Genomic DNA, 25,439 nt, shown 5'->3' on the forward strand with positions numbered 1-25,439 from the left:
TCATTAGCAAAGATAAACTTGTTCAATTCTTCACTCGAACTCCTTATTTTACGCCTCCAACACTGTAAATGTCTCCTTCCACTCGTCAACCACCTTAGCATGGCCCGACAACCGCCCGCTTCGAAGCATTATTCCCCTCCTTCATAACCCAAATAATATCTACAACAACCTCCAACTTCTAACTTTCCCCATCAACAACTAAAGCCACACACTTCAATTGTTACAACTTTCATTGCACTCAACCGTTAACCAAACCTTCTCCTCATCTATCGAGCAATCGTCTCGATCGGTGCATTTCCATTATAATACCTGCTGCACTCTACCAACTTTTCTTTTATCCACCCTATAAGGACCCTCGAGTCAAGTAGTAAACTTCCACTTGTGAGTTATGGTCAAAACTTGTACAATGCCTTTAAAATCAAAATCTGCTCATCTTTTCTCACTTGCATAACCCATCACCTAACCCTTTCTGGAATTTTCTGTGCTTTGCTATCATATCCACTCACACAGACACAGTGCCACAGCACAACACAAACAAGTGAACAACCTCAACAAACAAAAAGTGCTCATACGTCACCTTTGAAAAACAAAATCCCAATTCCGACCCAACAAAAACACTAACCTGCTTCCTTTGTCCACCACCACCACCCAACACAAAACCCTAAACCTCAGATCCTATCAAAATCTTTCCTTTACATTAAACAAATCAAATAAAAACCTCAATTTCCTCAAATCCCCATCTCTCTCTCTCTCTCTCTCTCTCTCTCTCTCTCTCTCACTCACATTCTCCCCACTCTCTCTCTACAGTGGAATCTGTCACCTTCAATTGCAACTTTCCACCACTAACCCCATTCCCATTCTCTCTCTGGCTTTTTGGTTTGGTATATAAAAGATTTGAGCATTTGGGTATGAGTCAAATTGAAGGAGAGGGAGAGCTAGAGGCTCAGTCTATGCCCCAACAACCCCAAGAGGCTCTGAAGAAGGGTTCCGACGAGACCGAACCGGTCACGGAAGAACAAGAGGTTGTGGAGGAGGTGAAGCCACCGTTGGATGATCCAATGGAGGAAGATGATCAAATTAGCTCCGCCACTGTTTTCACCATCAGGCTAAGACAGTCTAGCTCCAATTTGCAGCACAAGATGAGTGTCCCGGAACTCTGTCGCAATTTCAGGTCTGTTCCCTGCATTCATTGGTTTTAATTTATGGAAATTGGTACAATTATTGAAGAATCCTTATTGTTATTTAGTGATGGATTCTAACCTTTTTTATCAATTGCCTCACTTTCACTTGATTCCAATATTTAGTATGAATAATGCTTCTGTGTTTTAACAATTCACTCATTGAGGGCTTAGTTTTCTGATCAAAATTGAGCATATGGCACCAAGTTTGTTAATAACAGCAAATATGATAACATCATAAGTTGTAAACTACAAACTACATCTAGTTCCACCTATCTTGGCAGTGAATTACTGATTGTCATGTTTTTATAAAATTTATATGCTGACGTTCTATGTTTGGTCTTCTGATGAGTTTCTGTAAAACGAATTAGTTTACGTACTATTTTAAGCCCTATATGGTAGTATTATATGATAAACTCTGGTACCATCAATTTTTTCAATTATTTAGGTCTTGTTTGTTATTTCTGCAGTGCTGTTTCTTGGTGTGGAAAACTGAATGCTATAGCTTGTGCAGCTGAAACATGTGCCAGAATACCAAGGTTTGTGTTTTTTATCCATTTGGACATGTTTCCTGCCTGAATTTCATTGTGAACAAGACTTTCTGTTTATGTAAATGGTAATTGAAGGAAACTTTCTGAGAAGAAAAGCTGATAAAAGTAAGAAAATTGTATTGCAGGCCATGATTTTTTTGATAATATTGGAGAGTACATGAGTTGTAAGTACTGTAGTAGTGTGTCCTAGCTCTAGTAGTCAAGATGACTTAGAATATGAGTTAGGCCTAACTCTTCCCCAAAATCTAGCTTAGAGGTGAGACTTCTTAACACACCCCCTCATGCCCAAGGCTGGAAATCTGGAGCTTGAAGTTTGTAGGGTTGGACATCTGTGAGTGACCCCCAATTATGGGTGGCCCAATAAACAAATTTAGGATAGGCTCTGATACCAACTTAGAACTCTCCCCCAAAAGTATTAGTCGTGAGGATTGCTTTACTCTTTATAAAGACTAATTTGGCCATAATGCCCATATCTCTAGTCAATGTGGGACTTCTTAGCAAGATGGAATTAGTTAACTTAAGTGTAAGCTATAATCAGTTAGAGTTAGTAGTTCTTTTGGGATCAGTAACTGATCCAGCTATCTGTACATACTGTTTCACTTTCTCTTGTAGTAAATCAACAGAACTCAGATTCTGATTACGCTTCTTTCCTCTCAAATTTCAATGCATAAAGTCAAGACTCCACAGGTGTAGTTAGGTTAAACATTTTAGGGTTTCTAATTTATTTTTTTGCTATATTTGCTTATATTGAATTCTAAATGAAGCACTGGAAGAGATATTGTGGATATATATTGTCATATGTTTACCAATGTCTTTGAATTTATTTCATTAACTATGTAATATATTTTCTTGTCTTAGCCAGTTTCATTATTTGCTGCCTGATGAATTTGGCAATGGAACTTTTTATGTTTTAAGCTTTGGATTAATTATATTAGGATTTAATTTAGGAATCTATCTTTATAGTATCTTTTATATTAGGATGTTATCTATTATTCTAGTAGTATATCTTCTGTATTTCTTAGGGATTAAGTTATTGATATTAGGATTAGTTATTATAAATAGGAGTGCCCTCCTTAGGTTAGGGTTATGGATTAGATTATTGAGTTTGTAAAGGGAACCAGCCCTATTGAAGAGGAACCAGCCTCTTGGTTCTAAGAGGAACCAGCCTCTTAGTTCTCATCTATCTTATTTTCCAGTCTTTTATCATAAAATACAAAAATATTAGCCTTTATTATATTTTTCCCTTATGTTTCACCACGTTAGGATTTTCGGGTCCTAACAATTGGTCCGACCTGCCGGATCGAAATTCCACCAGCCACCGCACGCACCATTACCCTTCCTCTTTGACTCTACCGCACCTGCCACTTCCGGTTGTCACTTCGCTACAAAAAAAAATTAAACAGAACTGTTCACCTGTTACTGTTCATCGCGCACTGTTCACGTCACTGTTCATCTGCCGATTTGGGTTTTCTTTGCACGAAGGTGTCCATTTACACATTGATCTGCTGTTCTGGGCGTTTATTGTTTTATTTCCAGAAGTTCTTGCCATCATGGTCCTTTCAATGGAAGAATGGCAAACTATTGTCCAGGAGTTTCCCAAGTTTGACGGGGTGGATCCGGTTTCCTGGATTGCTCGAGCCCAGAAAATCTTCGAGGTACACCGTTTGCGGGATCTAGATAAGTTGCAATTGGCATCCCTTAGCATGGACGGGGAGAAGGCCACTAATTGGTTTTATTGTTGCTGTTATCAAGATCTCGATCTCACTTGGAATCGCTTCATCTCCCTCTTGCTTCAACGTTTTGGTGTCGGGTATCGTGCTAACGTTTACAAGAGGCTGAACACTCTCCGACAAAGCATTACTGTTGACACTTATGTGCGGGAATTTGAAGCTTTGGTGGCCCATGTTCCTGATCTTTCTGAAGAGCGGTTGTTGGAGTGTTTTCAGCGGGGCCTCAGACTGGTGGTTCGTCTTAGGTTGCGTTCTTTCCATCCTACAACTTTGTTGCGTGCCATGGAGATTGCTCGAGAAATTGATTCAGAATTTTGCCGTGCTGAAGAACAATCACTGACTCCAGAGGCTTCTCTCCCCTCGCCTTCTAACACCGAAGGGGAAACCGTTGCTAGTATTTCGGTGGAAGAAGAAGGCATACTCAAGGAGGACTCAAGCGAAGACGTACTGACGGAGGACTCAAGCAATCAACATGTTGCGCTTACTTCTGAGATTTCTAATGAGTCCAAGCAAGACACTACTTTTCCGCTAGAAGGTCTCCAAGAAGATGCTGCCAATATGCCCCACATCTCTAGTATTCAACTTTTTGGAAGCACAATCTCTAGGGTAGATGCTCCATTGTCAATGGCTGTGAATGCTATTATGATTGAAAAGTTTGGCAATGCAAGCGTTTCCAAACATCCGGGTACACAATTAACTATGGGCTTTGTGGACAAAGATGACCACTCGACGCGGAGGGGTGAGCCCTCAATGCAGATGCAACTATGGGTCCTCAATGTGCTGTCCCAGCAACCTCCTCCAATGCCGCCAGATATGGACACTTGGACAGTTGCTGTTTTGGCGCTTCACTCGGTTTGCCGTCTACAATGGGACCCGGGAGGAGAAGTTTGGATCTACTATGCTACTTCCAACCTTGAGGACAAGGTTGATTTTAGGGGGGAGTATTGTTAGGATTAATTATATTAGGATTTAATTTAGGAATCTATCTTTATAGTATCTTTTATATTAGGATGTTATCTATTATTCTAGTAGTATATCTTCTGTATTTCTTTGGGATTAAGTTATTGATATTAGGATTAGTTATTATAAATAGGAGTGCCCTCCTTAGGTTAGGGTTATGGATTAGATTATTGAGTTTGTAAAGGGAACCAGCCCTATTGAAGAGGAACCAGCCTCTTGGTTCTAAGAGGAACCAGCCTCTTAGTTCTCATCTATCTTATTTTCCAGTCTTTTATCATAAAATACAAAAATATTAGCCTTTATTATATTTTTCCCTTATGTTTCACCACGTTAGGATTTTCGGGTCCTAACATATTGGAAAATGCAAACGGGGTTTTTCAGTTGCTAAATAAGCTGAGCGTAGTTGTCTGAAGCCTGGATCATTTATTAAATGTTTCTTTCATATTTGTTCAGGTACTGCTATATCTTTTTGAAATAGGCATACATGATGCATGTGGTCTCTTCCTGCTCAATCATGTATCTATTGCTCATTTTTCTGCTTTGCTGGCACTATTTGTTTTTGGTGGGAACTTGATAATTGTAATGCTTATCAGCATTTTTGTTTTTTCATAGTTCAAATGCTAATCCACCATTTTGGATCCCTATACATATTGTGATCCCAGAGAGGCCGACTGAATGTGCAGTGTTCAATGTCATAGCAGGTATTTTGATGCCATTGCTTCATTCTATGAATTTGAATTTGTAATGTTTTCATTAGCATTATTTGATGGATTGCCCACCATCTAAGTAACATTATTTCCCAAGCGAACTTTTTTTTTTGTTGGAAATTTAATGTTATATTTATATCTTCTACAGATTCTCCTCGTGATTCTGTCCAGTTTATAGAATGGTCCCCGACCTCTGGTCCCTGTGCCCTATTGATTGCAAATTTCCATGGGAGGGTGACTATTTGGACTCAACCTTCTCAAGTAAGTGTTAACTATCAATCTCATCTGCAGGGCTATAAAATTGGGTTGTACTGTGACATATTCTAGCACATCTTTCAATATAGTATAGTTGACTGGTCCACTGGCCACCTTTACATTTTCACGACTTCTCTATTCCATATATTTTCTTCTGCTGTATGTTTTTTCCTCTGATAGTTTGTCCATTCAGGGGCCACCTAATCTTGTTCGTGATGCTAGCTGTTGGCAGCGTGAGCATGAGTGGCGGCAAGATATTGCAGTTGTTACAAAGTGGCTATCAGGAGTGTCTCCGGTATGCAATTAACTAGTCTTTAATCTTCACTGATGTCATGTTCAAATATTTTGCACATTTCTCTTGATGGGAGTCTTATAAAGATTTTTATCTGTCTAGTCTATCTTTGCCGTTGAACTTTTATGGTTATGTAAGAGACAAGTATATATTCTCTTTCTCCTATCTCTTCAAGTTTCGTAATTCTCAACCATAGTCTTTCAGTGGTACAAACTCTGAACAAGTAGCTCAGCATCTGCACACGATAGGCCATAGTTTCAAATTGTTATATGGGTCTACTTTCTGCAAAATGATCTTAAGCATTTCTTGAGACTTAAACCCAAGTGTTTTTCAACTTATGATTTTCAGTGCCCTTCTTTTTTGCTTACCCTGAAATTGAAAAAAAAAGGGAAGTGTTGAGTTTTATTCCTCTTATCATGTTTTATTAGAGTAATATAGTTACTGCTATGTTAGTGTTACTGTTTAGTGTTATTAGGTAAATGCTGACTGTGTTCTGTTCAGTTAGTTATGCCTAGCTGGCAGGTTTGTTAGAGAGTTAGTTACATGCTTAGCTGTCAAAGCTTAGCTGTCAAGGTTAGTTAGAGTTAGCTTCTTCTGCAAGCTAACAAATCTCATAGTATAAATACTGTAATCTCTCTTGTATTCATCATCTTTTCAATCAATGAAATTCAGTTGAAGATTTTCAACATGGTATCAAGAGCTGAGTACGATCCTTGAAGATCTCTCTCTCTCTAGATTTTCGTTTTTCTTCTTTCTTCTTCAATCACCATGGCTGATGAAGGTCATGCACAAGAAACTGCAGTTCCTGTTCCAGTTGCGGTTCTTCAACCACAATTGGCCTCTTCTTCTCTGGTTCACAAGCTTGTTCTGAAGCTTGATGATTCCAATTTTCTCTCATGGAAGCAGCACGTTGAAGGCATCGTTAGAACTCATCGATTGCAGAATTTTCTTGTTCATCCTGATATTCCTCCTCGATTTCTCAGTGAGGAGGATCGCGTGAATGCAGTAGAGAATCCTGCATATCAGGTATGGGATCAACAGGATTCTGCTTTGTTCACCTGGCTTCTCTCGTCTCTGTCTTCATCAGTGCTTCCAACTGTTGTCAACTGCACTCAGTCCTGGCAGATCTGGGAAGCTGTGCTTGATTTCTTTCAAGCACAATCGCTTGCACAATCGACGCAGTTGCGATCGGAATTGAGATCCATAACCAAGGGATCAAAGACTGCGTCTGAGTTCCTCAAGCGAATCAAGGCCATCGTCAATGCTCTGATCTCGATCGGAGATCCTGTATCGTTTCGCGAGCACCTTGAAGCGATTTTTGATGGTCTTCCCGATGAATATAGTCATCTCATGACTATCATCTACAGTCGCGAGTTCCCTTGCACGATCTCGCAAGCTGAAGCTATGGTTATCGCGCATGAAGCGCGTCTTGAGCGTTCTCGCACGCGTCAGTTGAGTGCGAATCCTCCGTCAGCGCTCCTTTCTCAAGCTGCGCCACCGGCGACGCAACCTGCACCGGCGTCGTCGTCTTCTTCATCAACGTCGTCGCCGGCGACCTCTGAGGCTAACTATGCTTCAGGTTCCTCTGAAAACACCTACGATGATCGTTCCTATGATAATCGCGGCAGTTATGGTGGTTCTCGTGGTGGTTATGGTGGTCGCAATGGCAGTAACAACTCTCGCGGTGGAATAGGAGGAAATCGAAGTGTTCAATGCCAGATTTGCAAGAAGTATGGGCATGATGCTAGTGTTTGCTATCATCGCGGTTCATCATCTGGTTCTACTGGTTCTACTGGCATGTTTGGCATGCAGCCAACTGGTTTTGGTATGCCACTACCTATGCATTCTCAGATGATGCCTCAGTTTGGATTCTCTCCCTTTTGTGGTGTTCCACAGTTTGGTGTACCTTCTCAGTTTGGTACATCACAGTATGGAGGCTTTCCAAACATGTTTGGTCAATTTCCTCAAGGTTTAGGCATGGGAAATTTTGCTCAGCAGTTTGGTTTCCAACCATCTGGAGGTTCACAGTGGAACTCTTCTCAGTTTTCTGGTGGATCAAGACCTGGAAATCCTCCAGTTAGAGCTCCACAGGCTATGCTTACTGGACCTACTTCATCTACTACTGGTTCTCACACTCCTGCTGCAGCGAATCTTAGCTCATGGTTTCCAGATTCTGGAGCTACACATCATGTTACCAATGATGCCTCAGTTGTTTCTGACAGTGTTTCCCTAAATGGTAATGATCATATCTACATGGGAAATGGACAAGGTTTGCCTATTATTTCTGTTGGACATGCCTCTTTTCCATCTCCTTATCATAAACACACCACACTCACTATGAATAATTTGCTTCTAGTTCCTAACATCACAAAGAACTTAGTTAGTGTAAGCAAGTTTGCTCGAGATAATCATGTCTTTTTTGAGTTTCACTCATCCTATTGTGTTGTCAAATGTCAGGAAACTTCTAGGGTTTTGCTCAAAGGAACTGTTGGTCCTGATGGTTTATACAATTTTGAAGGGATGCATGTTCCAACCCTTCCTCCAGCTTCATCTGTTTCATCTACATCTGTTTCACCAGTAGCTGCTCCATCTGTCTTCTCTGTTTCAGTTCCTTTGTCAAATGTATCTAGTGCTAGTTCATCTTCAAGTGTACCTAGTGCTAGTTCATTTTCTCTTGTGTCTTCTGTTAATAATGTAGATCCTACTGCCTATGATTTGTGGCATTGTAGGCTAGGTCATCCTCATCATGAGGCTTTACATTCTGCTTTGTCCAAATGTAATATATCCTTGTCTAATAAAGCAAAATTTTCTAAATGTTCAGCTTGTTGTGTAGCAAAGTCTCACAAGTTACCCTCTTCCTCTTCTACTACTGTTTATGCTACACCTTTAGAGCTTGTTTTTGCTGACTTATGGGGCCCTTCCTCCATTGAGTCTTCTTGTGGTTACTCTTACTTTTTAACTTGTGTTGATGCTTACTCTCGTTTCACATGGATTTATCCACTTAGGCACAAATCTGAAACTTCCTCTGTTTTTCTTCAGTTCCAAGCTATGGTAGAGTTAAGATTTAATCTGAAAATTAAGGCTGTCCAAACAGATAATGGCACTGAATTTAAACCTTTACAATCTCATTTTGCTAAGCTTGGCATAGTGCATAGATTGACTTGCCCCTACACACACCATCAAAATGGTAGTGTTGAAAGGAAGCATCGCCATATCATAGAAACTGGCCTTTCATTACTTGCCTTTGCTAAAATGCCTTCTCAATATTGGGATCATGCATTCCTGGCTGCAGTTTTTCTTATTAATCGTCTTCCTACTACTGTTTTGGCCAATGAGAGTCCTTATTTCAAGTTGTTCAAGACTCTTCCTGATTACAAGATACTTAGGGTGTTTGGTTGTGCTTGTTACCCTCACTTAAGGCCTTATACACACTCTAAGCTGTCTCTCAGGTCCAAGGAATGTGTGTTTGTTGGTTACTCATCATCTCATCAAGGGTACAAATGCATGGATGGTGATGGTAGGATTTTTGTGTCAAGGGATGTTATTTTTGATGAAGTTAAATTCCCCTATCCTACCCTGTTTTCCTCTGCTGGGTCTGATTCATCTGCACATGGAATCACTTCAGAAATTCCTGTTTTAGCTTCTCAAGTTCCTGTTCAGCACCAGCAGCCCTTTCAAGGTCAAGACTCGGTTGCAGCCTCTTCTTCTGGGAATTCTTCTCAGGCTGAAGCTTCTGTTCAGCAACAATCTCCACCTACACCAGCAGCTACTGCCACTGAAGTAGCTTCAACTGGTTCTTCCTCTTCTGCTCCTCTTCCTCAGCCAGTGGGAAATACTCACCCTATGCAGACAAGAGCAAAATCTGGCATAGTCATGCCCAGATTATTTCCAACTTTACTGCTTACTCAAGCTGAACCAGCTACCACCAAGCAAGCACTCAAAGATCCTAAGTGGTTAGCTGCAATGAAGGCTGAATATGATGCATTGCTTGCTAACAATACATGGACATTGGTTCCACTTCCCAGGGATAGGAAGCCAATTGGTTGTAAATGGGTTTTTAGGGTGAAGGAAAATGCAGATGGCACCATCAATAGGTATAAGGCCAGACTTGTGGCCAAAGGTTACCATCAAGTCAAGGGGTTTGATTATTCAGAAACCTTTTCCCCTGTGGTGAAGCCTATAACTATTAGGCTCATTCTTTCCCTGGCCATTACTAAGAGGTGGCATATTCATCAACTTGATGTGAATAATGCCTTTTTAAATGGAGCTCTTCAAGAGGAGGTATACATGCAGCAACCAAGTGGATTTCAGCATGAAGACAAATCTCTTGTTTGCAGACTTAACAAAGCTCTTTATGGCCTTAAACAGGCCCCAAGAGCTTGGTTTGACAGATTGAAGTCAGCCCTTGTGAAGTATGGTTTTAAACCAAGTAGATGTGATCCATCTCTCTTCACTTTCTACACTCCAACTTGCTGCATCTACATACTAGTCTATGTAGATGATATTATCATTACAGGCAATTCCTTGCCTCTGGTTCAGAAAGTAGTGCAGAACCTCAACTCTGAATTTTCCTTGAAGCAATTAGGCCAACTTGACTACTTTCTTGGTGTTCAGGTGCATCATCTTCAGGACAGGTCCTTGCTTTTGACACAAACTAAATATATAACTGACCTTCTTGAAAGGGCAGAAATGGGAGAGGCCAAGGGGATCTCTACTCCCATGGTTAGTGGAGCAAAACTCAGCAAATATGGAGCAGATTACTTTGCTGACCCAACTCTCTATAGATCAATAGTTGGTGCTCTCCAATATGCAACTTTAACAAGACCTGAGATCAGCTTTGCAGTTAACAAGGTCTGTCAGTTTCTAAGTCAGCCTCTAGAAGAGCATTGGAAGGCTGTTAAAAGAATCCTAAGATACCTTAAGGGTACTCTCTTTCATGGCCTGCACCTCAAGCCTTGTAGTTTGCACACTCCAGTCCCTCTTGTGGCCTTTTGTGATGCAGATTGGGGATCAGATCCTGATGACAGGAGATCCACCTCAGGCTCTTGTGTCTTTTTTGGTCCAAACCTTGTCTCTTGGAGCTCCAAGAAGCAAACCCTGGTGGCTAGATCGAGTACTGAAGCCGAATACAGGAGCCTAGCTAATACCTCTGCTGAACTGTTGTGGGTTCAGTCTCTTTTGCAGGAGTTGCAGATTCCTTTTTCTCCTCCTAGGGTGTTTTGTGATAACATGGGTGCAGTGGCTTTGACTCATAACCCAGTTCTTCACACTCGTACTAAACATATGGAGCTTGACATCTTCTTTGTGAGGGAAAAAGTTCTCAACAAGTCTCTTTTTGTGCATCACATTCCTTCTGTTGATCAGCTGGCAGATTTGCTTACCAAGGCTCTATCACCACTTCGTTTTGAAACTCTTCGTGACAAACTCAATGTGATTGAGAAATCACTTTCTCCCCCACCTTGAGTTTGAGGGGGCCTATTAGAGTAATATAGTTACTGGTATGTTAGTGTTACTGTTTAGTGTTATTAGGTAAATGCTGACTGTGTTCTGTTCAGTTAGTTATGCCTAGCTGGCAGGTTTGTTAGAGAGTTAGTTACATGCTTAGCTGTCAAGGTTAGTTAGAGTTAGCTTCTTCTGCAAGCTAACAAATCTCATAGTATAAATACTGTAATCTCTCTTGTATTCATCATCTTTTCAATCAATGAAATTCAGTTGAAGATTTTCAACATGTTTTCCTCTCTTCTTGTTTGTCCTCACATGTACAACTGGTTCTTCTATTCCTCCTCTGTACATTTGATTCCATGAATGGTATGTGAAGGTTCTCTTGAAGAGCTTGCTTATCATTCTTTCATAAGGATGTTTCAGGTTTTCAGGTGTTTCTTTTGATAAACTTTTCATCCTATTTCTATTTCCTTCTGTGTATGGCATTTCTTTTAATAGTTATAGTAGTGTCTACATCTTATGATTATAAGCAGATCTTTCAAACACATGCCAACATATGGTGATAGTATCTTTTTGGATATCATTCTTTAAAAGTTGTGGAGATTTTAATCACATGTTATTTAAATTGAGCACATTTATTATTATTTACTTCATTTTAAATCTGAATCAATTGCTTTTTGAAAAAAAGTAGTATAGGTGGCTCTCATCCAAATCTAGTGCTGCTGCCAATTCAAAGTTGACATTTGAGGAAAAGTTTCTTTCACAGCAATCTCAAACTTCAGGTCAAGTATTCTGTTTGCATTGCTTTCTGATTGCCTTTTTTTTGGTGCATTGGATGTGCAAGGACATAGGTAGGAGAGGGGGATAGTTTCCCTGTTGGATGGTTGAACCACCGACATCATACCCAAGTTTTAGACCTTAGGCTGTTGCCAATTGAGCTACAAGGTCATTGACTCTGATTGATTGTATTTTTTTCCTCAGTAAATTGAGTTGCTGGTGGTAATTTTGTGTCTTGAAAAAAATACTACTTTTATATTACTTTTGACTTTTAACCAATTATGTTTCCTCGTTTTTCTTTCCATGGAAAACTGTGAGAACCCATCAGCTAAATTTTTTCTGTGCCTTTTTGTATTTTGTGTGTTGGAGATGTATTGTCTGCAGGGTTGCTTTTGTCATCACGGGCACAATGTTTCTTTATGAAGGCAAGCCACACTAGAGCTTGAAAGAGAAAATAAAAACTGAATATTTCCTATGGTTCAAATGTATAAGTATTTTACATAATTTAAATAGAGCAATACTTATCGCTAGTGCCCTATATTATAGGCTTCAAATGTGTCTTAAGACAGGAAATTAAATCTTTGCTAATAAATGACGACAGCACAGAAGTAATACAAAATAATAATAAATCTCAACTCAAGATGAAGGTTTTCATTTAGCGACAGATGTGTTTTCTTGTTTTCATGATTATACTTATTTTGATCTTTTTTGGGCTTTTATTGCTTATAAAAAGGGGAAATTCTATGTCTGCATTTAAAATTGGCCCTCATCCCTCAGGCTTTTATCTTCTTTCCACTTTTGATTTATTCTATTTAGCTGCGTTGGAGCTGAAGGGGAGGGGAATGGGTGGCCTGGTGATCAAACCTTTGGCATCATCATCTCACCCTATTATTTTCCCATGTCATGACTCATGAAGACTTGAGTTGATGCCAATTGAGTTTTAAGCTCATTGGCATTTCATGTTTAATCATCTTAGCACCATCATAGTGATTGGTTAATACTAAGACTCGTTATACGGTGATAATGATGGTGATGATGGTTGCTTCCATGATAAAGCCTGATATTTCCTCTATTTGATTGCATATTTGTTGTTCTTTCATTTTATTGTGTGCTCAAATTATACTCATCTATGTGTTAAATATTACTATGCCTGTGTATTTGATGTATCCTATTGTTTTTATTTCAGCTAGATGGCCCAATTTTCTTTGCGTCTGTTCTGTGTTCTCATCAGGCTCAGTTCAACTTCGCTGGTCCCAGTGGCCTCCTAGTCAGAATGGCGCCTCACCTAAGTGGTTCTGCACTAGTAAAGGACTTTTGGGTTGCGGGCCCAGTGGCATTATGGCTGGTGATGCTATCATAACAGACAGTGGTGCCATGCATGTGGCAGGGGTACCGATTGTTAACCCATCCACCATTGTCGTTTGGGAGGTCACACCTGGGCCTGGAAATGGTTTCCAAGTGACTCCGAAAACAAGTACAACATCTGGTGTCCCACCTCTGAGCCCACCCAACTGGGTTGGTTTTGCGCCTTTAGCAGCATATTTATTTAGTTGGCAAGAATATCTATTATCTGAAGAAAAGCAAGGGAAAAAGCTGACTGACCAAAATCTAGTTGATGCTGTACCTCTATACTGCTCACCAGTTTCAAATTTTTCAGCATATGTGAGCCCTGAAGCTGCAGCTCAATCTGCCGCGACCACTACATGGGGTTCTGGTGTAACAGCTGTGGCCTTCGATCCAACTTGTGCCGGTTCTGTTATAGCTGTTGTTATAGTTGAGGGTATGAAGCTGATTCTGATTATTTTTTCCCCTCAAACATGTTTGCAATTTTTTGTTTATGTTAAATGAATTATGAATTAATTCTCCATCTTCAATTTGATTTCGACCTTTTTGTCTTTTTTCCTCTTCCCTACTGGTGGTGTTTCAACCCTCCTCCTCTTTGACATTGTATTTTCATTGAAATTGATGGTACCCATTTTCTATTAAGCTTTCCATGATGAAGGCCTTTTAAGATCTTTGAGTCTCTATTATATTTGCATTTATGAAAAGTTAAACTGAACCATATATGAGGACCTCAGGATCCTTTTTTCCCCAATGGGAACATCATATATAACCTCCTTTATTTTACCGTCTACTGTTACGCTGCATTACATTCCTCAATTTAGATATTTTTCGCTACATGATATGTATTAGAGTATATACACTGTGATAATACATTGCTATTAGTTAGCTTGTTATACAAGCCTCATGAGGCTTGCACAAAGATATGACCAAATAAGTCATTATAAAGAGTAGAACAGTTCATCACCCTTGAGCTAAGCTTTTGGGTAAAGTTTGGCGTAAGTGCGTAACCCAAATTCTAAGACTATCTCTCTTTCTTGATTTAGTTTTGTCTAACTTGCTCTCTTTGGTCCACCATTCTCCCTCTGCATCTCACTCTTTATGTGCTTTATAGTAATAGCTGATTTAAGTAAATCTGATTGGATCTGGGATTCGCAAGTGGAACCCATTTAGGTAACTTTATTTTGTGGTTAAAGCCATCTGTTGCCATTTGACAAGTAATTAATGTGCATGAAACAAAATAATTGTAAGTTTCCCAATTAACAAGAAGAAATCTTTTAGAATTCACAAGTTAGAACCACACCACCACAAAACCTTAAGCTTAAGGCAATAGGTGTGTGTGTGTCCTTTATTATATATACACTTGTACACTAGCTAATCTACCCAATGTGGGACTTATTTGAGTGTTGAAAACTGTAAATGAGAAAACTGATTAACATTGATTTGTAAAAGCTACAGATTCAAGAGATTACATCAGTATTTATAGAAGAGCACTTAGCTTGTTGATCAAGCTAACAATCCTAACTGATTCTGTTATGACAGCTGTTATGACAGCTCAGCATAACTAACTATGACAGCTAACACTAACTAACCCTATAACTGACTGCATACACAGTCAGCAAGCTAACTAACAGTAGCTTCTCTTACACGTTACATAGTGTACTCTAATAGACCCCCTCAAACTCAAGGTGGTGAGGAAAGGATTTTCTCAGCCACATGGAGTTTGGATCGAAGAAGCTCAAACCGGGTTGGAGAAAGAGCCTTGGTAAAAATATCTGCAAGCTGGTCTTCAGAAGGAATATGGTGAACAAAGAGAGAGCCATTCAGCACCTTTTCCCTGACAAAAAAGATATCAAGCTCCATATGCTTTGTTCTGGTGTGCAGAACAGGGTTGTGTGTTAAAGCAACAGCCCCCATGTTGTCACAGAAAACTCTAGGAGGAGAAAAGGGGACCTTGAGCTCTTGCAACAAAGATTGTATCCAAAGTAACTCAGCAGAAGTATTGGCAAGGCTCCTGTATTCAGCCTCAGTACTGGACCTAGCAACTAAGGTTTGCTTTTTAGAACTCCAAGACACCAAGTTAGGACCAAAAAACACACAAGATCCTGAGGTGGACCTTCTGTCATCAGGGTCAGAACCCCAATCAGCATCACAAAATGCAACAAGAGGAACTGTAGAGAACAAGGAACAAGGCTTGAGGTGAAGACCATGATGAATAGTACCCTTAAGGTACCTTAAAATACGTTTGACAGCCTTCCAATGATCTTCTAAGGGCTGGCTAAGAAACTGGCAAACTTTATTCACAGCAAAACTGATTTCTGGCCTTGTGAGAGTAGCATACTGCAGGGCACCAACAATGGACCTGTACAAGGTTGGATCTGCAAAATAATCAGACCCATACTTGCTCAACTTGGCACCACCAATCATAAGAGTAGAAATACCCTTTGCTCTGATACCATATTAGAAATTGGGAGGCCTATACTCAACCACAAAAGCTAGCTCAAGAGTTGAGGTTTGCACAACCCTTATAAACACTTGATTGGCCTTATCTCTAGCCAATGTGGGACTTCTAACACACCCCCTCACGTCCAGGATTGAACAGACTGGAACGTGGGAACAACAACGGGTGGCCCAAATATGGGAGGTCTCCACACAACAAATGGATCTAGGATAGGCTCTGATACCATGTTGAAAACTGTAAATGAGAAAACTGATTAACATTGATTTGTAAAAGCTACAGATTCAAGAGATTACATCAGTATTTATAGAAGAGCACTTAGCTTGTTGATCAAGCTAACAATCCTAACTGATTCTGTTATGACAGCTGTTATGACAGCTCAGCATAACTAACTATGACAGCTAACACTAACTAACCCTATAACTGACTGCATACACAGTCAGCAAGCTAACTAACAGTAGCTTCTCTTACACGTTACATAGTGTACTCTAATATTGAGTCTCCACTTGGTATTCTCTAATAAAATCTAATATCGAATGATTGCTAATGGATCAGATAAAACTGTATCTAGTTCCCTCCTCTTAATATTTGGTGCTTCCAATGTTGCACTGTTCATTCTTGAGCAAGCTAACATTCCTAAGATCCACCAAATTGGAAGCGCCGATGTTCCTATCTAGCCTCATTTAAATAACACCTTTGGCTGGCTGTGGTGCATGAATATCATGCCAGAGGTTTCACGTGCACAGATAATTGAACTAAGAAATTGATGTATAACTGATTTTAATGTGCAGGACAGTACATGTCCCCTTATGATCCGGATGAAGGCCCATCAATTACGGGGTGGAGGGTGCAACGCTGGGAATCATCTTTGCAGCATGTTGTTCTCCATCCGATATTTGGGAACCCTACTTCTAATATGGGTGGACAACCTCCTATGCAAACTGTTTGGCAGTCCAAAGTGGACCTGAGCATACCCCCAACCAATGATTTTAAGAACCATCAATTATCTGCAAGTGGGATGGCTATTGATGTGCAAAAGTCATCTGAGCCTGTTTCTGACAAGTCAAAGAGGGTCAATTTCGATCCATTTGATCTTCCAAGTGATGTTAGAACACTTGCAAGAGTTGTTTACTCTGCTCATGGTGGTGAAATTGCCATTGCTTTCCTTCGGGGTGGTGTCCATGTCTTTTCTGGTCCAAATTTCACACCTGTAGACAACTATCAGATTAATGTTGGATCTGCCATTGCTGCTCCTGCTTTTTCTTCAACAAGTTGCTGTTCAGCTTCAGTTTGGCATTACACTCTTAAGAACTGTACAGTACTGAAAATAGTTCGGGTTCTTCCTCCTTCTGTTCCTATTAGTCAAGCAAAGGCTGATTCATCAATTTGGGAGCGTGCAATAGCTGAAAGGTGAATTCTTTCACCCCTGTTTTTAAGTCCTATGTTAACTGTGTGTTGATATTAATTTTCAGCTTCTGCCAATTTTTATCAACTGTGTCAGGAAGTGGAAGTTGTTGTTTGTTCTTTGTCAATAATTTGCATGGATTTGCTAATATCTGTTTGGAAAACAGGTTTTGGTGGAGCCTTTTGGTTGGAGTTGATTGGTGGGATGCTGTGGGCTGCGCACAAAGCGCTGCGGAGGATGGTATTGGTAAGTAGGTTTTGTTATTAATTCTGTTAAAGTGTACTATGGTAATTTTAGTTGTGACAGAGTGAAGTTTTTGTTAAAACGTTCAGTTACTGTCAAGAGTGTTAGCTAATTGTTGGAGTCTGTTGTAACAGAATGACGCTAGCTAGCACCTTCAACTTAGTAAATTTGCATCACTGAGCTCTCCGAGATTTTCTTCTACTTTATTTCATTTTCTTGGGTCATTGTATTGCAATTAAGTCCCCCTCCCCTCTCTCTCTTTCTCTCTTTGTGCTGTTCAAGTGTGTGCCATAGAAAGAAAGGAGAATATGGTTTCATGTTTGATATGCACTCTGCTGGAAATGGAAAGTATCGGCATAATATTCTTCAGTTTTGGTGCTGTATCTTGACAAGTGAAAATTTTTTCCCCTGGTTTCAGTTTCGCTCAACAGTGTTATTGCAGTTTTGGATGCGGATTTCCATTCTCTTCCTTCTGTTCAACACCGGCAACTTTACGGTCCCGTATGTTACTGTTGAACTATCACTATTTCAGCATCCTATAATTTGCTTTCCTAGTTTACCGATTTGTTTTTCAACTTTATTGTTAGCTCCAGAGGAGTCTTGTTATTCTATTAATTGTGATGAGAAAATATATTTCATAATATTGACTTTTGGTGGACTTTTTCATGGATATAAACATTACCTGGAATTTTGGACCCAGCACGAATGCTTGCTTGCTTTCTTGTATTTCATGTTGAGACTCCTACTTACATCATTAGGCATAAGCGCTATGGGAAATGTTGACAACTTACTCTTTTTGACATACACTTCAAGATTAGTCCACTTTATAAAGTCAACAAACTGCCTTGTAAATTTGGAACTTTTTAAAAAGTGTGTTGATTACTTGATTAAAAGTTTGAACAATCCTAAAGTGTGTTAATGAGTGTGCTTCTAGCATTTCTGCACTATATGTATTGATTGTCCTCGCTGAATAGCCTGTGGATTCCAAAGAGCTTAATTTGATCTTGAACTGTTCATAGTTGATATTTGAATTGAGGTCTGTTCGATACTATAAATCTTCATATGGTTTTCAGTTGTTTAAACGTCCATGTGAAATTCAGTCTGAAATCTGAATCTTATTTTTAAACTTCTAAAAAGTCTGCAAAGGTCCAATTTATAACCTAACTTGCAGTCTTGCACCGTCCTTATACGGTGTCTTTTCAGATGAGAGGATTCCTGTTATAATTTAAACAATATTGAGATGCTTCTTTCAGTTTCTTTTGTTTACTTTAGTATTTTCAGTCAGGCATGTGGTTGTGTGTGTTAGTGCTTTATAAGCTAAATGAACCTAGTTTCTCTATGATTGCAGAGTCTAGACAGGATAAAGTGTAGGCTACTGGAAGGATCAAATGCCCAAGAGGTCAGGGCGATGGTTTTGGATATGCAAGCCAGGTTGTTGTTGGATATGCTTGGGAGAGGAATTGAGTCTGCGTTGATAAATTCTTCTGCTTTAGTGCCTGATCTGTGGCAAGCGTCTGGTGAAACATTATCCGGCATTGACCCTGAATCAATGGCTGTTGAACCTGCACTAATTCCTAGTATTCAGGTTTGCTTTGATTACAGTTTGAAAACATCTGTTCCTTATTTTGGCTAATCATAAAATATAAAATGCAAATGTGTTGTGGTTCGCTATTGGTCTTTCGATATGATCATTTGTCCTCAGTCTTGTCATAATATAGTTGTCAATCCTTGATAGCAACCACAACCACAACCACTATTGGATAACACAGGTTATAATGCACTGATACAGCCTTATCATAGTTCTAACTGTCAGTTGATAGTTAGTTAGGCTATGTTAATTTGACTGTTGAAAGAGTTTGTTATTTTGTTAAGTTCGGTTATCTAGCCTAGTAGTAGTAAATATTTTGCAACATTTCACTTTGAATTCAATAACAACATTTTCTTCAGATTCTCTCTTTCTCTCCTTGTTCATTCTCTCTTACTATAATATGGTATCACAACTAATCCTAGATCTGTGATTAGACCACCCATAATGGTCCACCTGCTAAAGTTTAAAGTTCAATAATTAACTTGGTCCGCGGTTGTTCTAGGTAAAATTAATGAAATCAATATGACCCTGTAGATACTCCATGATGAGCATGAGGATATTCTGTTCAGACAGTTGTTCAAATTTTATTATCTATTTAATTGTCTGGGCTTCCTGTTTCTGAATTATTTCATTCTGTTCAGGCTTATGTTGATACAGTTCTTGATCTGGCTTCACATTTTATTACACGTTTGCGACGTTATGCAAGTTTTTGTCGCACATTGGCAAGTCACGCTGTGACTGCAGGCAGTGGAAGCAATCGCAATGTGGTTACCAGTCCTTCCCAAAGTTCAGCAACTCCGGCAACGAGTCAGGGTTAGTGTGCTCTTTATTAATAATCGGTTGCTATGATAAAAACTACGAGTGGACTCTTCTAGATTGAGAAGCTTTCTCAATTGATTCCTTGAATCCAGTCTTCAATTTGAAGTGTTTTTGCAACTGAAACTAGAGACCAATTGATAGATTTTCAATCGAAAGGACCTATTGAGAAATTCACAAAGAAAAGGATCAACAAATAATTAACCTTTTTTAAAGTAAATATTCATTATACAGTTTGCTTTATCAAATAACATGCCTCTATATGGATATCCTTAGGCACCCATGGGATAGTTAATTAACCTCCTTATATGGCATTAGAAAACAATCAATGGATGTAATCCGCTGGTTGGGCTTTTACTGCTCCTCTGGGATCTTGGCATGCCCATAACACTAACATTGGTAGTATTAGTGCAGCCTATCCTTGCTGCAGTTCTAAGTTCTAACCATTGAAAAATCAAGTATAGATCCACACTTTTAAATTGCAAATTTGTTTGCTTCTTCTCTTCTAATACTCATGCTCAATTATCCTACCCTGAATTAGTGTGATCGTTATTTACAGACATAACTGAAATGATTGAAACATTTTTCCAGGTCAAAATGGGACCACTAGCTCCATGGGAAGCACACAGTTGCAAACTTGGGTACAAGGGGCTATTGCCAAGATTAGTAGCACTACTGATGGAGGGTCCAATTCAGCTCCTAACCCCATCAGTGGTCCTTCAACATTTATGCCTATTAGCATTAATACAGGAACGTTTCCAGGAACACCGGCAGTTAGACTTATTGGGGACTGCCATTTCCTTCACAGACTATGCCAACTTTTGCTCTTCTGCTTTTTCTTTCGGCGTACACAGCTTCCTCGATATATGGGGGTTGCAAATAGAACTGCTGATACAAAGCCTCAATCTAATGCATCTGCTCCTGGGAAGGTGGAGGAGATTACAAAGCCTGTTTCAGCTGTGACCAAGTCAGATGATGGCCTGACAGGTCGAGCTGGTCAGCTTGTGCCTGGGGCAAAAGGAGGTGAAGAAGCACCTTCTGGACGTTCCAGAGTAGGTAGTGGGAATGCTGGCCAAGGATATACATTCGAAGAGGTATATTTCTGTTGTGTCTTACATAGATGTGTTTTCAAATATGTACTAATTCTTAAGTTTACTTAATACTTTAAAAAATTATGAAGTAGACTATGATTTTACTTTTCTCTGTGCACTAATAATGCAGGTCAAGGTGCTTTTTATGATGCTCATGGAACTATGTCGCCGGACAGCTGGCCTGCAACACCCATTGCCAATCTCTCAGGTAGGGAGCAGCAACATTCAGGTTCGGCTGCATTATATTGATGGAAACTATACTGTGCTTCCAGAGGTTGTGGAGGCATCCCTTGGTCCACATATGCCGGTAACTTTATGTTTTTCCACTTATTTAAATTAGTTATTTCTAGGACACAAATTAAACTAGTTCGAATTGGTATTTCATGATATTGTTGCCTTGAGTTTTCACTATTTAATTGATTATTTGCTTCGCTGATATGTACGGAGGGATGGAAAGTGGCTAAATTACCTTTCTTTACACATTGATTCCTTTTTACAGTAAAAACTCATTTCCGGTTCAGTGATACATTACAATTTGTTAGATTATGTAGGTGCTATTGATGGTTTAAACTCTCGATACCCTCTTGTTTTTGTTTGACCCTCTAATTGGTCTTCCTTTTTCTTTTTAACCTTTCTCTGACTGCTCTCGGCTGAAACAAAAACACTATGCAGAATATGCCCCGTCCTAGAGGTGCTGATGCTGCTGGTCTTCTACTACGGGAGCTGGAACTCCACCCTCCAGCAGAAGAATGGCATCGGCGGAATATGTTTGGCGGACCTTGGTCTGATCCGGAGGATGTGGATTGTGCAAATGATAAAGCTAAACTTGTTTATTCTGACCCACTTGATTTCTGCTCATCGGAGCATGATGATGTATACTCCGGAACCCATCGCTTATGGCCAAGGAAGCGGAGAATGTCTGAAAGAGATGCAGCTTTTGGGTTGAACACTTCTGTGGGCTTGGGAGCTTATCTTGGTATAATGGGATCTCGAAGAGACGTCGTTACTGCAACATGGAAGACTGGCCTTGAAGGGGTCTGGTACAAGGTTAGAAAAGTAATCTTGTTTGTTTATTTATATTGTTTTTTCTGTTCATATGTACATGTAAGGATTGCATTACCTGGAAATGCTTTTATTTTATTTGTTTTTGTTGTTGGAAACTGTCTTTTTCTCAAGGCTTAACACCAAATATTTTGCTTCTTTGGTTGGTAACACTTTGAATGGACATATGGGGTAAATAAAGATATATGTTTTTTCTACAACGTGCTTGTGTAAATCAAGTCACTTGACAGAAGAAAAGCCTCACATGCTGGAGTTTAGATGGGCATCCTTCCTGTTAAATGTTCAATATATATAATCAGTGGGCATCCTTCCTCTTAAATGTTCAACTTTATCTAACATTCAATCTTGGGGATTGTGGGAGTTTGCATTTGACTCTATTACTTTCTCAGATAGACTTTGTTAACATGTTAGCTAATAACCTAGACTTTCTTAGGACTCTAACTGAGCCCTTAATGTGAAAGGAAACTCTGGTTGAAATGTGGATCAACAGTTTCATTTACCGAAAACCAAAGTAACTTTCTGGTGACTTGGGTCATATTCAATGAGGATAGAGTCTTAATCATTTGTTTACTGAGTTTCTGACACCTTATGAAAACCACTTGATTATTTGTCATTTTGACTTTTTGAACTACATTTTGTTTGGTTCAAGAATGTGCAATATCTGTAACATGATTTTTATCCCAAAAAAAAAAAGAAATCTTAATGTAGTCTATACCTGGTCTTCTAACTTTTTGACATTGTGTACATTTTTCTCTGTATATCCTTTCTTTCTATGTATAGAAGAAATATTTTTATGAGTAGAACTGGATGTAAATGTAGATAGTGACTTGGGAACTTTAGAATAATCATTAGTGTCAGACTTGCTATTGTGATGAGTCCTAACTTTTGGAAACTTAGTCATTCCCTTGATGATTTTTTCAAGTTATTTAAAGACATTTGTTTATTCTTCCTGATATTTTAATTATTCAACTTTCTATTTTGTCTTCTTGTTTACTTCCATGGTGCAGTGCATAAGATGTCAGCGGCAGACTTCGGCTTTTGCTTCACCAGATTCTACTACCTCTTCTAATCAGAATGACCGGGAGACGTGGTGGATCAGCCGCTGGGCATATGGCTGCCCAATGTGTGGTGGAACATGGGTTCGGGTTGTCTAGATGGCTGACTAGGAAACTGAAGTTAACATGCAGATGGAGTGCTGACTGGATTTGTACAGAAGACGTGTAGATTTTCCTGACAAGTTGGTTATCAGTATCTTTGTTTTTGTTGGTGGCTGTGTTATCTTGGGATTCCTACTGGTCACTCCGCGGGGTTTTAAATTATTCAAAAATTCAATTCATTCAGATCTGAATTTGTTTTGAGAATTATGGTCAAGTTACTCCACCAACAGTAGGTGTTAACATATGCTTGGAGTTTTTGTAGTTTACTCCTTCTTGCAGGTATGTAATATCTCATCTAGTACTCTATACTTCTAAATTCAGTAAATGCATCCCATTATGTATGGCCTATGTAGAAGTTTACATTTTTGTTCGAAGAAAAAAAAAATTCTCCTGAAGGCAGATTTTTCAAGAAATGAAATTCTAACTGTTAGAAGTCCCACTAATCTTTATAAGGGTAGTGCAAACCTCAACTCTTGAGCTAGCTTTTGTGGTTGAGTATAGGCCTACCAATTTCTAATACTAACATTACATTTCAAATTTTCACATTCAAACTTGTCAAAGCCACCCTTGTTTTTGGTAAATTTCTCAAATTTCTTGGAGATAATCTTTCTGTTTGTTTATGACGCTTGGGAGACAGTGATGAAATTTGTGTTACATTCATACTTACTATATATTATATACAAATAATTTGTGATGTGAACTTGGTCATTATTCTTTAGTTTCAATTTACTGCTCAGGCAGTGTACTTGTACACCTTAACGCAAAATAGGCGAAGAAATATTGGATTTACTTGTGAACCTTCTAAATAAGATCATGAACTGTTAATGCTAAAACGGTGGAATGATTTTTCTTTTGTGAATCCCCATTGGTTGTTTAAGGTTCCTACCTATTTTCAGATGTATTCATATTTCGTTGAGGGGCGTGATCATAATAAACCATTTGCAAAAACACACTGTTGCACTAGAATGCAAGTTTGGGAAGATACTATTTAAGTTCTTAGATTTTTACTGTCACTATTCCACAGTGGATCATGTCCATCCAAGAGGTTTTTCTTCTTTGTAGTCCTTTCCAGTTTGCAAAGCTTGCTCTACATCTTCCTTAGATTTTGTCTTGCAGGCTCCTTACGTAACATCAACGGCTTTTAATAAACTTTTCGTTCCGTAATGCAGGTTGTAAACCCTCTGCCTGGTGTTTCATGCATTGCTGATATGGGAGTGGATATACAGATAGGATTATTAAGAGGCTGCTGCTGGTGAATTGGAGATCATTAACCTATATTAATGTATAACTGTCATGACTCGTATTATAATGTATAAGATTATACTCTCCATCACATCTACACATTCTCGATTTTGTGTGGAGCTGGCAAGTAGACTCTTGTGCTAAAGTAGTTTGGACAAAGTCCATGTAATTAGTAGCTTAGCTTAGCATTTTACTATCTCCATGAGAACCCTGTAACTTGATGAAATGTTTTTTAAAGTTTTGTTGGGGGGCAATAGTGGTGCATTAAAATGAGTAATATGTAATTTTCTTAAACTGACTATGCAGCATTGGAGCTGGTTGGTTGGTGGTTTGACATCAGCAGTTTTAGTCGACCCAAATGGTTTCGTCTCCCTTGTCTTGTGCGGTCTAAGCTTTTGGTCCCTGCGTAATAGGAAACGTTTAAAAATGGTCCCTCATTGGAGTAAAGTTTGGCTTAGTCCCTAATTTTTTGGAGACTATCTAGTTTTGGTCCCTGTCAGGGATGGCAATCTGGTGGCCTTGCCACATTGTTTCACCGGTCCTACGTGTTAAACGTGGTTGATTTTTTTTTCTTTATTTTAGTTCATTACCACATCATTCCACTATTCACTAATACTAAGCACAAATTAAACCTAATTAACCTCATTTTTGCCAATCTTAACACTAAATTAACCTCAAACTAAATTAAAGAGACAATTTCGGAAACCCATCCCTAATTCATTTGACCTTGAACCCCCAAATTTACTGTTCATCATTCAATGTGCAAACATCATTTTCTTCTTCTTCTCTTCTTTTCTTCATCATCTTCATTGTTTGTTTTTAATCAATTTTTTTCTTTTCTAGTTTTCTTCTTCCTCATCTTCTCCGAGCCTCCCCCAGCCTTTCAACCACAACAAAACCCTTTTACACAGGACTTCTCTGCACAAGCATTCTACATGACTTCTCCTCACAAGTAATCTACAAGACTTCTCCTCAACAAGTATTATCCAGGACTACTCATAAATTCGAAAGATGATTTTTCTTCTACTTAGATCTCTTCACAAAGAGGGGTATAGAAAGTTTAAAGATCAAGCTACTCTTCTTCAAGTGTGTATACATGATTTGACATTAAAGTATATCAAGAGTGTTTTAGAGAGATTAAACG

General features: G+C 39.1%; 1 protein-coding gene across 1 annotated transcript; it reads left to right on the top strand.

Moving 5' to 3' along the window:
• The first annotated feature begins 479 nt into the window (after window positions 1-479).
• On the top strand, window positions 480-24,654 carry LOC130711611 (mediator of RNA polymerase II transcription subunit 16-like). Its single transcript, XM_057561301.1, has 17 exons — window positions 480-1,171; window positions 1,649-1,717; window positions 5,032-5,120; window positions 5,275-5,387; window positions 5,575-5,676; window positions 11,807-11,897; window positions 13,079-13,672; window positions 16,483-17,101; window positions 17,263-17,342; window positions 17,758-17,840; window positions 18,688-18,924; window positions 19,569-19,740; window positions 20,335-20,837; window positions 20,965-21,141; window positions 21,507-21,881; window positions 22,904-23,332; window positions 24,223-24,654. The coding sequence occupies exons 1-16, from the start codon at window positions 909-911 to the stop codon at window positions 23,048-23,050; spliced, it is 3,714 nt and encodes a 1,237-aa protein (XP_057417284.1). The 5' UTR covers window positions 480-908; the 3' UTR covers window positions 23,051-23,332; window positions 24,223-24,654.
• Window positions 24,655-25,439: the final 785 nt, after the last annotated feature.

The sequence above is a fragment of the Lotus japonicus genome, chromosome 4 (assembly GCF_012489685.1).
Source record: "Lotus japonicus ecotype B-129 chromosome 4, LjGifu_v1.2".
NCBI lineage: Eukaryota > Viridiplantae > Streptophyta > Magnoliopsida > Fabales > Fabaceae > Lotus > Lotus japonicus.

Bases quoted from the DNA above. Each gene is read 5' to 3' on its own strand.
- LOC130711611 (XM_057561301.1), top strand. From the start codon at position 909: ATGAGTCAAATTGAAGGAGAGGGAGAGCTAGAGGCTCAGTCTATGCCC. The intron at 1,172-1,648 runs GTCTGTTCCCTG...TTATTTCTGCAG, and splicing joins GAACTCTGTCGCAATTTCAG to TGCTGTTTCTTGGTGTGGAA. The intron at 5,677-11,806 runs GTATGCAATTAA...GAAAAAAAGTAG, and splicing joins GGCTATCAGGAGTGTCTCCG to TATAGGTGGCTCTCATCCAA.